Consider the following 18122-nt stretch of genomic DNA (forward strand, 5'->3'; position numbering starts at 1 on the left):
CAAGAGCAAAGCTCTTAGGAGAAAATAATAAGGCCTCTAGTTCGCTGCTCATTGCATTTCCATTTTTTATATAACGGCATATTAGTTTTCTTTCAATCTTCTTGAAATTCTCCATGGTTCTCAGATTTCTTAGTAATACATATTAAAACCTCAAATGCACGTTTGATATGGTCATTTCAAAACCTGAAACTGTGTTTATAAAAGTTGCTAAGTTAAAACCATCAGTTTTTAGTTACCTGTGTTTACTCTCATCCTCAGTTACTGTCAAAATACAAAATATTTTGTCATCTTATGATATAAAAATATCTTATTTTCCTGAACACAAAAAACTCATTGACTTCTCCTCCATTACAGTACTAAAGCCAATGCACACTCCACCATACTTAGTAGGTAAAATACTAAAATCATTGTTTAAATTTCTTCTAGATATATGAACTTCAGCTGCATTATTATATCTAACATCTTACATATTATTTTCCTGTCTCTTTTTGCTTCCTTTATCTATTCTCTGTATTTCAGGGCTTGTAATTGGTATTGACTGCTATCAGTTCTTTTTTCCACTTGCTACTTTTACAGTTCCCATTTTACGTAGAAATTTTTACTTCTCTTAAAGTTTTTTAATCATAGCTCTTTTATTCCTAAATGTGAGATCTGTTTTTAGCAAAACAATGTGAATGGTGACTGATAAGTGCTTAAAATCTTTTCTCCCAGATGGTTTGGCTCAAAATAATTATCAGTTTTTCAAGATTCACTCTTTTTTGCATTAAATACATGTATAATTGGTTTGGATTTTATTCTGTGTACAGATATCAAATGTAATAAATTCATGATCTCTTACCCTTAAGCTACAACTCATTTTAGTTCAGAGATGAGTCCCTGTATCATAATGAAGGCGAAGAGAGAATTCCTTCATGTTTAATGCAGCATTTTCATAATCAGGAAATTGTCATCATAATTTTTTTTAACCACTTCTAAAAAGCTCTGCACTGGCTGTATGTGACCATCAGCATAGGTCATTAAAGGGAAAAATGACAGCATTTTTTCTCTCCTGTGTGCTACAATAGCTGTTTATAGAGATATTGCACAACTCATTGCAGTGTGATGGTCTGTAGCAGGCACAGACCAGCATGTGATCTGCCTCTGCCTTCTATTAATAATTCAGGAATATTCAAGACTACTATTTTAGAGTTGCCAGGCCCAATAGAGTGCCATTCCCAAGCTCTGCAGTCCACTTGATCTATCCCAAACAAGCTGATTTAACCATTTTAGTCTCACAAGTCTTTTCCGTGAGCTTCAGTTATAGCCTGGCACCAATGCATATGCATTGCTTCCAGTTCTTCTAGTTTATTACTAGATTCTTAGTGCTGGCATATAGGCATCTAGACACCGTCTTTTCATATGCCTTGCTGACTGGATTGGTTTTATCCTTGACACCTTGATTTTATGACACATAAGAATACTTTATTTTTTCCCTTTCAATCCCTTTTTTGTTATTTAAGTTGATGCCTGGCTGGTATAGCTCACCACTTCCACAGACAGTACTTTCCTATTTGCTTTAGCAGAGTACAGCTAAACGAAACAACTTCCTTTCCTTATAGCAAATGGATCAGGACTCCACAGAGCCCAAATCCGCCACCTAAAGCCGCATACCTAGTTAGCAACTCTCCTCCTGAGCATCCTGGTTTCTATCTTGTTTTACTTGTAAGAGAGGAATGCTCTCTGACCAGGAATTATATGCATGGCTCCTGTGTTTCAGCAGTCTACTGGGAACTCTTCTCTTGGAGACAACAAAACTAGCTGGCATCAGCCCTTACAGGGAAATGACGAGTAAAATTCCCTATTCTAATCTCTGAGCCTTTAGAACTGTGTTAAATAAGTTTAAGGAAGGGTACATGTAGTTAAAATGTTGGAAGAAGCAGGCAGATCCATGATCCTTTAGCACTCTCTTCTGAAAGGGCTTCTGGCCTGTATTTGTTCTTCCTTGTGGAATATATGATACTCTTTATTTTTCATCTCTGGCTATTTACCTAGAAGACAAATTCCTGGAAGTTGAGCAATGGAAAGCTGGGCAAGACCATGTAATGAGGGTTTATCAAAATCTCATTGCAGCAGATAAAGCCAATTACGTGTGTCACCATGGAGTAAAATAAGCCTTGTTCAAATGAATTTTCTCCGTGTGAAGTTATATTTACTGAGCTCCTGCATCACTGTAACTGAGACGTAGATACATTAATATAACAGTATGAAAATTCACAGAGGAGCAGAGCAGGTACTGGGGAGGCATCTAACAGGGAGATAATTCTCCAGTCACCCTGGGAAGGGAAGAGGAGGCAGCTGCTTGCCTTGGCGCAGAGCATAGCACGGGGCTGTCGGCATCTCTCCTGCCCACAAACTATTTCCCTCCCCATTGCACTCTAGGAAGAAACATGTAGCTGGAAAAAAGCAAGGAGTGATTAAGCAGAGACATTCAGCCTGAGGAGAAAAAGTTGTGCTTTCTGCGACCTGCTGGCAGTATCCAGTGCAGGGGTCTCTCGTGCTCATGGGGTGGGCTTGTCCCAGGACTCCAGCCAAGGACAGAGCTATCGCCACTCCTGGGGTGGCTCCAGGGGAGGGTTTGGCTTGCTCAGCTTCCTCCTCATGCAAACCCCAGAAAGCCAGACAGCTTGGGCTTTACTTGTGGGAAATGTGAGCGCAGCAGGTTGACACAGCCATATTTTGCACTCCCCACATTTTCTCATTAGGCTGTTTTTGGAGATCTAAAAAAACTGAATTCCTCATTGAGACAGCTCTCATTAGCATCTTGAGTTGGTATTGAATGGCTGTACCCTATTATAAGAAATTAAATCTGTCTTATCAAGAATAATAGATAACTGAGACATCTCTGATAGCCTTTAATCTGCTTTCTTGGCATCTTGTATAGAAATTAATGTTTTACTTTATTTGATGTCCTTTGTCTGTGAATGCACTGCATTCTTTGATCTCTCTCCATATCTGCACTAAAAATTTGAAAGAAAAATTGCTTAAATATTTAAACAGGAATGTATAGAAATTTGAAAGAAACCTTAAAGTATCAGGTAATTTGAGAGAAAAACTTCCCAATGTATTTTACCGTGCTCTCTTCAATTAGTCTCGCAACACAGAAAACTACGTTTTGTGACAAAACAGAATCTGCCACTACTTTAACATCACCCAACATTGGAACAAACTTCATTGAGCTTACGACAGCTGGTGCATAAAGATCCATTCAGTAAATTATGCTTTAAAAACTTCATTGAGAGACTTGGGCTAATTTTATTAGAGGTTTTAATTCTGATTCTCTGTCTAGTAGTTGGGTAACTGTAAAAGAACTATTTATTAATTTAAAGCTCATACAGCTGATTGATGCATGCTAATGGATTTTAGATTTAATAATCACATCTTCCTTAATTGAATTGTATTTGCTCAGACAGAGCATATAATTAAATCAAGTCTTTTCTAATTCTTCTCATGCCAGATTATTCTATGGTACATTGGGGAAGAATAGTCAAAAGTATGAATTTAGTTAATTTAAGCTCATTGAAAGAATTTGTAGTCACATTGTGAATGTTTGGGATATTCATCATTTTCCAAAATAAGAGATTTTTTTTCCATAGATATCTTCTACAATAATTAAGAAGTGTATAGAGGCAACAAGACTGAAAATATGGCTAGGAAGGAAACAGCTTTAAGAAAATCCAGCAGATTTATACAGCAGATAGTGAAATCCACATACTACATGACCAGCAAGCTATTTCATACAATTGCTCTCAAACACCTTTATGGAGAAGGAGAGGGTTCTATTTCTCAGGAACGTTCACTTGCTTTTCCCTGTGCCTTATTGTTTTGTTTGATGATGCAGAATTAAACAAGGCTATCAGAGAGAAGACACAGAAAACAAAGCCAAGACATAGCTAAGAAATCACAGAAGAGAAGAATGAGAAACTACTTTACTGAAACACTCTGATGTGCTTGTGTATGTCTGGTCAGTTGTTTCCAAGATGCAATTCCAGCGCCAAGGGGATTCCAAGACATAAAGGACTAAAAAAATTGGCTTGTATGAGAGGGAAAAGTTATTTAGAGTTGGGAATGGATTTCAGGAAGGCAAACCAAGGGAAAGACAAAGCAAGAAAGGAATTTGGCAGGAAAGAGTTTTATCTGTCAGCTGAAATTGTTATAATCCACTTTGCCTCTCTAATAAAAAAAGTTGCAAGATGAGGAAGGTAGAGTTTAGGCATACAGAGGTTTACTTTTTTAACACTTTTCTCTGATTGCTGTGGACCTTTTGATAGAAGAAAAATACAGGAATATAATTCTCAGTGGGATGTTCAAGCTTGGCATTTTCTTCTTTTTATGATAGATTAGAGGAACTGGATGTATGGATGTGCTACATCTTCTGTGTCCATAACACTTTAAAAGATTTATTCTGCAAAACAGAGCTATGGAAATAAGCAGCATCTTTTTCTCTGATAAATGATGTATTGCCTCAAGTCTAAATCACTGACCTGATCTAATTTGTCCATCAGAGTTAAATTATAGAATTTATCCTTTTTAATAAACAACACTGGTTGCTGATTAAAAAATGACCTGCAGCAGAATCTGATTTCTCTTCTTGATTTCCAAACAGTATAATGTTATCAAAGATAACATTGTGGGGCTATAGTATTTTGTCTGAGGATTTTGATCTCATGCTCTATGGCATTTCACTTGAAGAATGATTTGCTCCTAATATCATATTCAACCTTGTACTAGCAAAGGTCCTATAAAGATTTGTTTCCTTAACTACCCCGTGTCACAGGCTTCAAATGTAATTCCATAGCAGTAAAAGAAAAAAAATAATCAACACTGGTGTATAATTAATAATGTATCACAGAAAGAAATCTGGTTAGCGAAGTGCTGTCAAGGTGCTGCTTGTGAAGTTAAGGCATGCTTTTCTTTGCAAGTGATTTGTAAAACATAAGCAGGATGATTATTTGTCTTCCTAGTACAAAAAGTACTAGTCTTGCTCTTTAATGTTTCTTCAAGGGGGTAAGCATGCATTGACTGAGGTCAATAGGAACATTGCCTTTCAGAGCAGCGTATGTCAGTTCATATGATTTATCACTGACAGATGTAGGGGTTTGCTCCTTATTTGAAATAAGGCCAACCTACATGGCATACACTGTGTAAAAGGACATTATAATAAAAAATGCTTCCTACATGGCATACACTGTGTAAAAGGACATTATAATAAAAAATGCTTACATCTACACCTCCTGCTAAAAGTGTTCTTGTCACAGTGTCATCTGGAAATATTCCTGAGGTTTTCAGTTCAATGAATACCTTTTGTCTTACATGAGTTCAGGGTAAAGGCACCTGTCATCTCTTATCCAGCTCTTTTGGAATGGAAACCTGAGCAGCAAATTTAAGTTATAAACAAGGATACTTTACCTAAATTCAACGAGTGCAAACAAACTTGGCCCTAGGCTGGGGAAGGGTCCTGTCATTCCTGGCCGGGGTTCTGTCTAGATATACTCTTTGACATAAAATATGGATGAACAGGGTATTACTGCATATGCTGATTGCTCCTCTAAGCACGAATTAGTTGGCTGCTCATCTTCTTTAAGTGCTCAGGACTTTACTACAGGCACTAGATATCTTCTGTGGCAAAAAGTTTCTTCTCAGTTTATAACTGTTTTATACTGCTGGGTTCAGACCTGTTCTTTAGGAAACCAGCAGCACTGAGGATTTGCTGTTTATAATTGAACATAATCAGTTTGTTGCCTAACCCCACTGACAGCAGGACCAACTCGTTGGAAGCCAGAGGGATGGGTTTACTCTCCATCACCTTTGTTGGTCTCTCAGAATTGCAATTATGCTTGAAAAAAGTATCTTACCTATCAGCTTATTAAAAGCCTTTCTAATCTGGCTAGTCAGCTTCACAGCCTGTGCTCTTTCTGCTAGCAGTTTAGATGAAGTTGACAAAATGTCCTTATAGTCTTTCCATGTACCTATCATCTCCCACATTTCACATCAGTGGCACACCTTGCCAGGGTAGAGCCCTGCTGGATAATAAAATGCTAAATAAATTATAGCTGGAGGGAAGAGAGATGGTGTTGATTGATGCTTATTCCCTGAAGTCAATGTAATAGTATCTTCTGAGGCTGTGTTAGTGACAGTAGGTTGAAAAAGGAAATGTTTATTTCTGGAGGAAAAAAGAAAAAGAAAAGGAAGAAAGTACAAGATTACATATTACATCTCTAGTGAGCAAAGAGGACTCTGCTGGAGGTACAGGCCACTTGTGATAATAAAATTGACCAAATATCTTCTAATGTTGATGACCCTACACACCTGTACTACTGTTCTGTGAACATAAGGGATGCAATTAGAACAAGCCAATATACAAATCAATCTTTCTCCATCTTTCTTTTCATTTTCTCTCCACAAAAGTTATTGTCTTCTTATCTCAATTAATTCCACATTCCCTCCTGTACAGACAAAATGACATGGTTTTGAGTTCTGTAGCTGCTGTACTATTTCCAAAAAGTAATTTTCTTTATTTAGAAATAACATAGATTATAGAAACAGATGACAGAAACCCCCTATAGGGACCTGGACTGAATGGATTAATACTCTGCTTGTATATGCTTTTTTTTTCCCTTTATTCTTTTTTTTTTTTTTTTTTTTTTAAACTGTGATAAACTCTGTCTTTGCCCTTTTCTATTTACTTTGTGAACAGGAGATAAGTAACTGGCATCATAAATTAGATGTAAGAGAACCTAGGAAGTCCTTTGATCTTTTTTCTAGGCAGTGGATTTAGATAGAGAAGACCTAGAAGTTATTTGGAAATTTGCTCCTCGCTTCTTGATGGCATTGGCCAAGACACTTTGCTCTTCTGTGCCTTGTTTTCCACATTCACAGATGGTACCAGCTTTCATGAAGGTCTTTGAGATGCGAAGTGCCTGCTACATAACACCTTTTCAGGCTTATTCTTACTTGTTCTTGCTTTCCCTTTCTTTGTGGTGAATTGGCAGATAATCACAAAGGGCCAAGGCATTTGCAAGGAAGACACAGGTCAAAGATACCCACATCCCAGAAACATCTCTATTCTTTTCAGCTGCTTTGAAAACAACATCTTTTTCTACTCCCAGCTAGTCAAGATGGTAGCCCGGGGGGTGTCCTGAAAGACAGAGGCCAAACTGTGGAGATCAGGATGAAGAAAATGAAGAAAATAATCAAAAACCTCAGGTATCAGAAATGCATACGAGTGGCCAAGAGATAAGACACATGCTGAGAAGGAAAGAGCTCGGGAGCTCTGTCATCATGCAACAAAGAGGATGTTGGAGTGAGAAGCATCCGTTGTCACTTTACAGCTTCCTTACGCTGCTGGTACTTGTGGAAAATGTCCTACCAAGAGGGAGAGACAGAGCAGAAGCTTTCCCATGGCTTTGGAAAAATGGAAAGCAGTTTCCAGAACAGTCTCTCATGATGTCATATTCATCTACAGCAATTAGGAAGAGGCTGGACTGCCTTACGAGTCCCTTGGAAAGAAGGATCACCCTGCCAGTCATATAACAATGGGATAACAATGGGAAATTAATCTCTGTTCAGAGAGAGAAAGGACTGAGGATGTCCAAAAGTCTGTGTACACTTCTGTGCTCATGCGATGTGGAGTTGTGTTCCCAGCTTACCGAGGAGAATTCATTTATTTTACTGCAAAACCGATGGGTCTACTCAGTCTGAGCCTATGTGTTAATGTGTGTGGGTTTAAAAGGTCAGTCTTATTGCCTATTTGACAATATTTTTTTACCTGGGAAATGAGGGTGAAAGAGTTAGTGAGAGATGGAAATCTTTAGTACAAAATGCCTGTAAACATGAAAAGAGGAAACCTAAAGACCTCTTAGAAATGCATTTTTTCAACTGCTATTTTTATAAATTACTTGTTTCTGTAGCATTTATGGTCATTTCCTTCCTTAGAAATCTTAGAAATGTTGTTTTGCAGTTGTTTTAGTCCACAAAACATGGACCTTCTCTGGCTTCTGTCTTAACTAACCAACCAGTATAAATTTCTCTTGAAATTCACAGCTGTCTTCGCTGAATGTGAGCAAATGAGCCTGTCAGGTTGAGCTGACTCTAAACTTTTCTTGTCTTTGGGATGCAAATCCTTTTAAGTATATTTAGGTCATCTCTCTTTGATTTTCATGGGACATACTGTAGTGGGGGGAAGCAAGTTGTTCTTCATAAAGGAAAGAAAATGAAAAAGATATGTTTTAAATTACTCCGTTCAAAGTCACTGTCAAAGTCGTCATCCTCCACGCAGGAACCTAAACATAGTGGGCTTCTGCTTTCCTTAGGTTTGTGTCAGAAATAGGCTTTTACTCCATTGCCTTCATCTTTCACTTATGATTTAAACCATATTGGGGGGTGACTGGTAGCTGTCATGGGAGACTCAGGTGCAATATAGTGACTGGTTTAAATATCAAAGCCAAAGTGCTGGGCTCATCCTGGTAGTTAGATGCTTTTAATGCCTCACTGAAATTGTTCATCAAATTTCTCACCACTTTCCATATTCTTTACCTTCTTGGCCTGGACACCCAGCAAGCTGCTTCCTTTAAAATAGCATGCCCTTGACACAAAGTCTCAGAGCACCACTTAAAATTTCTCAGCTCATATTTAATTAATCTTTGGATTTCCGCAGCTGGAGATACTTGGGTATATATTATGGCCAGCAGACTGGAAAGCCCCAGATATTAAAAATCTGGATAAATAACTCTTAATAACATAGAGCATAAAGTATTTGCTCTACCTCTTAGTCCTCCTCCAGTTCATAGGCAGAGGAAGAAACAGGATAAAAATCAGTGCAGTGCTCAGATGATAATGCAGCGTTTCAAACCTGATTGTCCTTAACACAAATCCCTCTTTACTGCTGGTTTATATAATAATTTCTTCCAACTTTATGGCTGAGTCACACCCCCCAGCCTGCCTTAATGTAAATGAAAAATCAGGCATTAATGTGATGCAATGGTTTTCATCTTGACAGATGATAAAATATATAATGCACTGTGTGCAGAGGGATGATGCTGACTTTCCAGAGGGGGCAACCAAAGCCCCAGTGGCTGGGGCTGTGCCTGGGAGCCTGGCAGGGCTGGTTGAGCTGGTGTCCAGCATCTCCTACACCACAAAGCATAAGGAGTCCAGTCACATCCCTGATGTCTCACAGCATTCAGTATTGCTTATGCTGCCGAAAGGTCCTGAACCGGCACTGAGAGAGAAGAAAGCAATTTCCCTCCTTAAAAACAGCAACCAAAGCCAACAGGACTGAGGAATAACACTTTGAAGAACCAGAGCTTTTGGTTTGGCAGCAGTCTTGAGAGAGATAGGTCAGCAGACCAAGGAGTATGTGGGAGTCAGGGTTTACAAAGTGGGTGCATTGATTTATCTGCTGGTTCCCCTGGTCATCAGAGCGCTCTGTTCCTTACCACAGGGCTGTCATCTTCCTTGTCCATCGCCAATGCTGCCTGTGTATTTTTGTATTAGATGCAGATAGCATGCATTTTAGACCGAGCAGAGGTTTACATTCTGGCCTCTTGAAGGACTGCATGAGAAGTTAGCTTATACCATCGAAGAGTCTGTTTGTTAAACTGTTACTTTCCAGTTACAAAAGATATTTTAGGGTGTTTCTGGAGAATATGGTCTCGTGAGCTCTTTGCAGGTGGATTTCCGAGATCAGGTTTTTCAGGAACATTCAAAATGCAGATGGGGGAGGAGAAATGGGGGTTATTTTCATTAATGGCTAGGTTCATTAAGCAGCTATTATTAGGTATCTAACAGTTATTCCCGAATGTAGAAACCATTAAAAATCTGGCTTATGGCTTTAAAGGTAAAACTACAGAACCAACTGCAACCAAAAGCCTTAAAACTTCAGAAGCTTTTTAAAATACATTGTTTAATTCTGATGAGGATTGCATGTGGGATACACTTGGATTGATATCATATCAAGGATTTCTTAACATGTGGTTGGGATGACTTGCATAATCTACTTATAACTGCTGTTTGTGAGCAGCAAGACGATGGCAGAGCATTCTCGGGAAACTCAGACTAATACCAGGGCAAGTGAAGACTACTGGTGACAACTGGGACTAGATATTTTTAAAAGTTCTTTAACTGAACAGCCCTGTGATGGAATCACAGTGCAAAATTTAAGGACTCTGCTTAGTCTTTTGCCACATCTTAATGGAAAAAAAATTATAAAGCTAAATTATTTAAGAAGACAGCCTGTATATTCCCTTGCTTCACCAGCGCTTACAAGACCAAACAAATCTTTTCCAGTTAAAGACCCTGACTGTGGTAAGAACAGGAGTCTTATGAGTTGTGACAGCAGAATTTTAGTTCTGTGCTACATATGTCTCTACAGTGTCATGTGTTTAGTCTTGCCCAGTTTAATACAGCAAACTCTCCACTGATTTCAGGGTTGTATTTTTTATCTCTTAGCCAACATAGACACTGTGGCTTATATTTTATATTTTTATTTCGAGTTCTGATGTGATAGAGGTTTCAATTGGATACCATTTGCTGTGATCAGAAGTGTGCTTCCAAATATTTTTAAATATTTTATAGATTAGCACTCCAAAGGAAGCAGAGCCTAGAAGAAAAATAACTGCTACTTCAGCTTCTTTTCTGTGACTGCTGATGAATTAATGATTATTTTTTACATCCCTTATACCAATAGCAGGCATGAAAGGCTTTAACATTCAGGATACCCAAAAACATTAGAAGAGTGAAGCCAAGGTGGAGTCCTAGATTAGTGGTGATGAGCTGGGGCCAGTCACTGGGAGAGGGTGAGTGGTGGGTCACCTGCAAGGGCAGGGAGAAAGGGGTCTCCTGGGAGCATCCCAGGTCACCCGCAGGCAGGGCGAGTGAGGGACCACTGCCCTGGGGCTCTTCTTTTCCCTACTTGTTGCATTTGGACACGTTAAATGGTCAAAAGTTGCGTAAGAATCTGAGTGTACATATGTGTGTGTGTGTGTGCGCGTGCATATATATGTGTGTCTGTAGAGGGATGGGGCAGGGGAGAGAGGGAGAAAATAAACACAAGGTTTATATATTTGGATTTGTATAAAGGTAGAGAAATGAAAGGCTTTTGATTTTGAAATGACAAACTAACTAAATTAGACAAAAAAAATAAACACAGCTGTTCCTCCTAAGCAGGAAAGGGAGAGAAAGGTATCCAAGAGCCCAGTCCACCATAAGCTGTTGATTAACCAGACCAGCTATTATTTAATCCAACTTTCTCTGAAGTATTGAGGGGTTTTGGAGTGCCCTGAAAATCAAATGGTTTGGCTTATCTAAGTCAAATATGGCACTATTTCCCCCATTTTTTTGTTTTTAATAGAGTTTCCATTTGACATTTGTTTGGTTTTGTTTTGTGTCTTCAGTTTCAGTGTTTCAGAAGGCAAAGCAGTCTGGAGTTAAGTGGTATACAGAGCCTGGTTGATCTTCTTCAAGCCTCTAAAGCTACCTTCAATGACTGTCATATTAGTGGGATAAAGAAAGGTACAGTGCTCCGTGGAACCAGTCTTCCTTCTTTCTGTGCTGTGCTCTGAAATCATTGCTCAGGGTTTGAAGTGGATGCTGAAACATCAGTTTGAAAATTCTTTGCTTTGATCTGAAATACCTGATAAAAAAGCATGGATTTTCTGGAGTCCTTCTTTCTATGTTTCTAATCTTTTTATTTCATTTACCAGTCAGAACGCCTCTGCTTTATTTATCTTTTGTAGTGCATATGTAATAAATATTAGGCCACAGATGAAGACAAAATCCCAAAGTGATTTGGGTGAAAGGAAAAAAAAAAAGTAACAAAGGAAGAGTGGAGAAAAAAAACAGTAACATGAGATCAAATGTTATTTATATTATTCGTGCTTGTACAGTGTTTATACATATATTTATGAACAAACATCAGCTATAACCCAGCTGTAACTTTGCCCTGTTGTTAGCCAGTTACAAAAGCATCAGTACTCTATTCCTTGTCAGCTATTGAAACAGACTCTTGAGATAAGAACAATGACATTTTCAAAAATTTGTTTCCTGTTTCTTAGTAAAGGCTGGTGTCTCTCCAGTGTGTTGCCATAGTCCCTATTTACTCTAAAAGCACAATAATTCCAAGCTGCTCACCCATGTAAATGTTACATATGAGACTTGTGTAAAATGTAGCCTTGTCCTAGCATCCTTATAGCTGTACGTCAGGACTCTGCCTGGACCTATAAACTGTGTGTTTATGTGCGTCCACTGTGCTTGCCAGGGCCACACTGGGAACGGGGCTGGGCAGAAGGGGAGCAGGGAACGACTGACCGTACTGAGCCAGGAGAGGAGCAAGCAGCTCAGGCTGTGCTCATGACCTAAAGATCTTTGGAAGTTCAAAACTGTTGTTCTTTCCTCTTTAAGTATTACCTTCATATTTCTCAGTAAGTTTTCTCCTAACAGTGAGTATGACGTCCCAGCAGCATTAGCAATGAGCCAGGGCACTAAAGGCATTGCCATTTCTTTTTAACATCAAACTATCTTGAATGAACGGTGCTGTGTCTTGTAATATTAGTCCTAGATATGGAGCCTATAAATGGTGCAGTGATTTCCTCAATCAATTATTAATTGGCCTGTGATAGTGACATTGACATTGCGGTTGCAGACACATGCAGATCGGAAATTAATACACTGAGAGTGATAGTTATGACAGCATATAACAGTCAGACCATCCAAGCTCTATTAAATCACTTAATAAAAGCTGAGTGAAAGTATCTAAGAAGCATGATAAAACCTTGGATTACCTTATTTAAATTTTTTACTTAATGAAAACATAAATATTTAAAACCCATGAAGTTATTAACTAAATTAACCAGAATTATTTTAAATGTACAATTTACTCAGCCAGATCATCAGCCAATGCAATCTCCATTTAAATTGATGGAGCTATGCTGTTGTACACAGCTTGAGCTCTAGATCATGATGCTGATAAAGTCATATAGCTTTTTTAAGCATACTGCATTTGGACCATGAGGGGTTTTTTTGTGACAGTTACATATACATTTGTCCTATGACTTAAGAACCATAAAAACACATTTAATATTTAAAAAAAAAATAAATTCACTTATGATAACTTACCATTCTATAAAGTTTATCCTCCAGATCCTGATTAATTCTTTGTAAGGCTAGGTAATTGTTTTGTATCCTAAAAAAAGATGATATCATGTAATTGAATGCATTGCTTTTCGTGTGTTTTTTACCTGTAATTTTCACATCAGTACAAAACCTTGGCTTGCACTACTTGAAATCTATTTTCTTATCACTTCTGTTGCCAGTCAGTGTTTGCCTTTGAAATGTAATTGCCACCTACTTCCTAAGCAAAATTTTGTCATGTTTGCTTACTATATTTAGCAGCAAATTCCATCAGGAAGTGAAAATACGTTTACCGTTCTGCACTTGTGTGCAGACATGCATTGCAGCATGGGAACTTACACAAAGAGACTGTAGCTTTACATCGGGCTCAGGAATGATACGTTAGAGAGAAAGCTTGAGCTGTATGCTTAGAAAGTACAGAAAGATTTATGGAGCTCTGTTAATAAGGACAATTGCAGCAGAAACCTAGTCACCGTAGCAAAAGCAACACGTGGGCATCACCACATGACTTAGAAGAGAATATTCCTTCTTTTGACAGAACTTCAAGGAATTGCCTATTCTCAAGAGCTAAACACATCCACTTACTTCAGGAAATACATTTGGGTAGCTTAGCCTGGAAAAGGTGGGTATTTATTTTTATCAGCACTGAGGGACTGAATGGACTCACAAAATGAGACTTCCCTGCTTATTCCAGAGCGATACACCAAAGAAAAGTTTCGGTCTGTACATCTTTAGGTTGCTTAGATGGTAACCTTGGTATTATAATGAATAAGCTGTGCAGCCTGTAGGAAAAACATTGCTATTTTGGTAGTAGCTGTGCCTTTCTTTCCACAGAAGGTAAGGAGGGTAACTCCTTGTTCTTGTTTTTACGTATCACCTCAGCAGGATTTATAACAAATGTAAAGCAAATGTTAGAAGCTCAGCTGTGAAAAGTTTGTCTGAATACATCTATATGCTTGTACTGAGAATCTTAGGTCAATAAGTCAAAGTATTTTCGGTAATGAGTTGATTTTAGGTAATGGGCAAGTGCGTTTACTGTAAGAGTGAACTCAGATGTAATACGTGTTCATTCAGCAGAAAGCCACTTCCTCCGAGAAGCCTGGATCTGGGTGTAGTTTCCATAATGATCAGGAAGGGACTGGGATTAAAGAAGTCTCTTTGGTTTATCGTATGTTTAGGAGTGTCTGTTGAAATCAGAACTAAGACCTGCATTTGAACCATGCCATGGCTGCGAATTGAGGGCTCCAGCCTGCCTGTTTCTGGCAGTGAAGCAATGTGATGGTTCAGGTTTCTCCCTGCTTCTGTTGCCATGGAGATTTTCTTTCCAGTTAAATGATCAAAATTCTCCGATCGGGTGCAGGCCAGAGGCTCATGGTGCCCCTCGCGAGGCATGCAGAGCTCCCGCTGGGGCTCCCAGCAATACCATAACATCTGCTGCACAGACCTGGGAGGGAAGGTCTGTGCTGAGGACAGCTGCTCTGCGGGCATAAATAATGACATCCCCACGGGTGAAATTCCCTGGGGTACCGAGAGTCAGCTCAGACTCAGGGCAGCTGTTTCAAACATTCATTGCAAGCCTGGGGGAAGTTTCAGCGTCGTGTATGTTTTACAGAGCTGCTGAGCAGAGATTTCCTCCCTGTAAGGAGGATCTGTGGTAAAGAGTGTTTGCTAAGGTAGTGACCCAAATGGGCTGAAAATCTGTGAGACTCATACTGACCTACAGCTTGGTCATTACTCACCAGTTCTCACAGTGCCATTGTGTAAATGTCCAGGTGACTTAAAGGATTGACCGAAGTTTACAGATCTCTGCATTGTCCCTGCTCCTGTTAGATGCAGTATTTGCTACTAAGCCACTGTATAGACATTTATTTCTGCAGCTCTACATATACTTGGGATTTTCACAGCTATTTAGCCAAAATCAACACAACAGAGAGAAATCTTAGGGTACTTGTACCCAGCTTTTCATAGCAAAGGAGAGGACAGAGATGATCATGGTAAACCAGTGGAAGCAAGGAGGCTTAAACTGTCTTTGCCTGCAAACAGCTACTCAGCACTAACGTAGTTATGTTTTGCTGGTAAGGCTGTGCGCCGTGGTGCAGGGTACAAGGATTTAGAAAAATAAGATAGGGCCTGCTGGCTGAGACCAGAGGTGCCCCAGTATCTTGTCTGTCATGGTCTGCAGTTTTTCTCTTGTAAGGCAAAATAGAACAGGTTAAACAAGCTTTTGGCAACTTGTGGCTCAACTAGACATGGTGTAAAACCGATGTAAAGTTTTAACACCTGCAACCTCCTAAAAGTTTGCACGGGTTCAAAAACATCTCCATAAATTCCTGAAAGAAAAGGGGAAAAAATTATTGGTTCAGGACTTTTCTAGCTCAGGCCTCTATGTACCTCAGTCTGTTCTGCAATATAGACCTATGTGGAGAGCTCAAGGGAGACACTAAAGGTTCCCTTTCTATACCTTTAAGATCATGAATTACCAGCAGTAATTGTTGCTTGGATATCTGGCTTAGGATGGTGGCAATGCATCACTGGGTTTGCTCCTCAGCTTCTGTTGACACTGTTTTTCTCTTGATATGGATGACTGGAAGATTGGTTACCATTACTATAATTGTTCTTGGCTGGCAACACTTCCATGTCAAAGATGGTAGAGGGGTTTTGCATGAGCTTATGACAATCTGCTTCTCTGCTTGTAACTTCTCTTGTCTTTGCCCATCAAATTTTCCACTCTTGTATGTTTAGGTGAAAGTAGCCCACAAACCCTAGTTCTCTAACACATTTATTTTGCACTGAAAAAATCAACCACTTCCCAGTAAAATCAAATTCAATCTAAACAAAAAAATCCACAGTAAGTAGGAAGCTGAGCTTCAAAAAGTGTTTCTATTGAGAACGTTATGCAAAGGTAGTCAAAATAAGCACAAACACGTGCACACATACACAAGCACATATACATGCACATATACGCATAAAACCCAAATTGGAAATCCACTGTGCCAAAAGAAGTGTCAGCAAATGTGGGTGGCAAGGAGAGAAATGGACCCAGAAATATATGGAAGAAAGTGTTAAAGGGATAAAACAGGAACAGGGTAATCAAATCAATCTTTGGGCAACACTAAAATAAAGGTGTAGGGAAAATTATTCCAATTTGAAAATGATCAGATGAGCAAATGGTAACTTAACCCTGTTTGCAGAAAAAGTACACCCAGATGGCCTGAACCTTGTGAAGTATGAAACATTTTAATGTTGTAAATCTGGCTTCTTTGTAAATAAAGTGAAGAATAGGTCAGCTTCACTACCCTGTGAAACTGTTTTAAGAATAAACTCCTGTGAATCAATAACTTACCATTTTTTACAGCTTTTTGTGTTGTTCATATTATTAGGTGACACCCATGTGCCTCCAGGTGCATATATGTGCATGCATTAAATGCATGCTTAGACTCTCAACTAAATTAGGGGCTGATGAAAAGTATTCTGACCAAACTGAACATTACATATCTGTGCTCTAACCCAGCAGACAACACGCTCTTCTCTAAGACTGCAGATCACCACTGAAGGGGAACTCTGCAAAAGCCTCTGTTTCTCTGCTTCCACTCAGTCTCAAGCCCTCTTAAGGCCATGAAATATATCTAAAGTAAAACACGGGCTTGGGCTGTCTTTCTCTAAAGAAGAGAATTTCACCCAGAGTGGAATTTAGCTTTGAAGGATGACTGTTAAAATAGCAACGTCTTGTTCAAAACACCTTTTCCCTCTCTGTTATCACCAGTTGCACTGACTTCCTTATGAAAACAACAGTTTTCCCCCCATTTATTCCAAAGCTAATACAGCTACAGGATTCCTGTTCAGAACACCCCTTCAGCCTGTGAAATGTCTTGCTTTTGGTGAAACAGTTATGTGTGGGGACTAATCTCAGTGCTAATTATATGCTTGTATGGGTTTATTTCTCGTGTCTTAAAATAACTCTACTCTGTGGTAAAAGCTAGGATGGGGACCTCGCCAAGTTTTTATCCAGGGTAGGGTCTAAAGCAGGAAACCCAGGGTGACTTTTGGAGATCAGTTTTGGTTCCAAGATTGGTATTTGAATATTTTTAAATTTTAACTTAAAAAAGCCATGCCGATCATGTCAGATAGGGGATCACTGTGAGGTATATGAAATCCCCAGTCTCTGTTCAGTCACTTTTCAAAGCCAAAGCTGTGCTTTACAGTTAATATTTTCAAACCCAGTCAGCACTGCCCTGATCTTGCTCCTACTGGGCCCAAAGAAAAAAGTCACCTCTAAACGTTTGTAGAGAGGTTGAAAAGTTGCCCATCAAGCCATGCAAATGACCTCCCTGCTTGGGTAATGGAGGGGAGGCCTAGCAGCAACACAGGTAATTCTGGATAAATTAAGACAATAAAGGCTTTCAGAAAGGAGTAGAAAAGGATGGCCATTCAGCCTCTCAGAAAAATTCTGCACTTAACAGTAATGGAAGTTTAATAACAGAAATGTTCTCTAGTATGCAAGTGGGATCTTGTTACATAGGGCTTATTTATTAGGGGGTTGCATTTCTCTGCTGTGCGGTGAATAAACCAAGAGACACAGTATTGAAACTAATTCTAGTTCCTTTTTTTTTCTCACACTGATTTTCCTCTGTGACATGTTGCTGACACGCTTTTGGATGACAGTTTTGTTTCAGACGTTATCCTTCTCCAGGTTGAGAAATCTAGTTCATCTTGCGGTATGCCTTGCTATTCTCAATAGAAACATTTTTAAAGCTCACCTCGTATAATATTTTGGGCTTCCAATATGATATGTCTTCAGGGGAGTAATCATCTGCCTGAAACATAATTTTTAATGTAAGTTTTTTTCATAATATGGTACAATGTTCCATTAGAATACTGGAAAGTTAGTTCTACTAATCTGATATTTTGTACGAGTGCTAGACTTCGCCATGAGCAAAACCCAGACTTTCTGGCCTAAG

The 18122-nt window shown here is 39.0% G+C and overlaps 1 protein-coding gene across 2 annotated transcripts in view; it reads right to left on the bottom strand.

Annotated features, from left to right (window-relative positions):
* The window catches only part of BEGAIN (brain enriched guanylate kinase associated), a 156483-nt gene that overhangs the window by 40471 nt on the left and 97890 nt on the right, over positions 1 to 18122 (bottom strand). The window contains exons 5-6 of one of the 2 annotated variants that reach the window (XM_087747692.1): positions 17922 to 17978; positions 13150 to 13216 (exon numbers count right to left, since the gene is read on the bottom strand). In XM_087747692.1, the coding sequence (XP_087603818.1) occupies positions 13150 to 13216; positions 17922 to 17978 (124 nt within the window). The remainder of the gene's footprint in view (positions 1 to 13149; positions 13217 to 17921; positions 17979 to 18122) is intronic. The other variant, XM_087747693.1, reaches the window with a different exon arrangement.

This window comes from Nipponia nippon, unplaced genomic scaffold, assembly GCF_047370975.1.
Source record: "Nipponia nippon isolate SJK-2023a ecotype South Korea unplaced genomic scaffold, ASM4737097v1 scaffold_11, whole genome shotgun sequence".
Lineage (NCBI taxonomy): Eukaryota > Metazoa > Chordata > Aves > Pelecaniformes > Threskiornithidae > Nipponia > Nipponia nippon.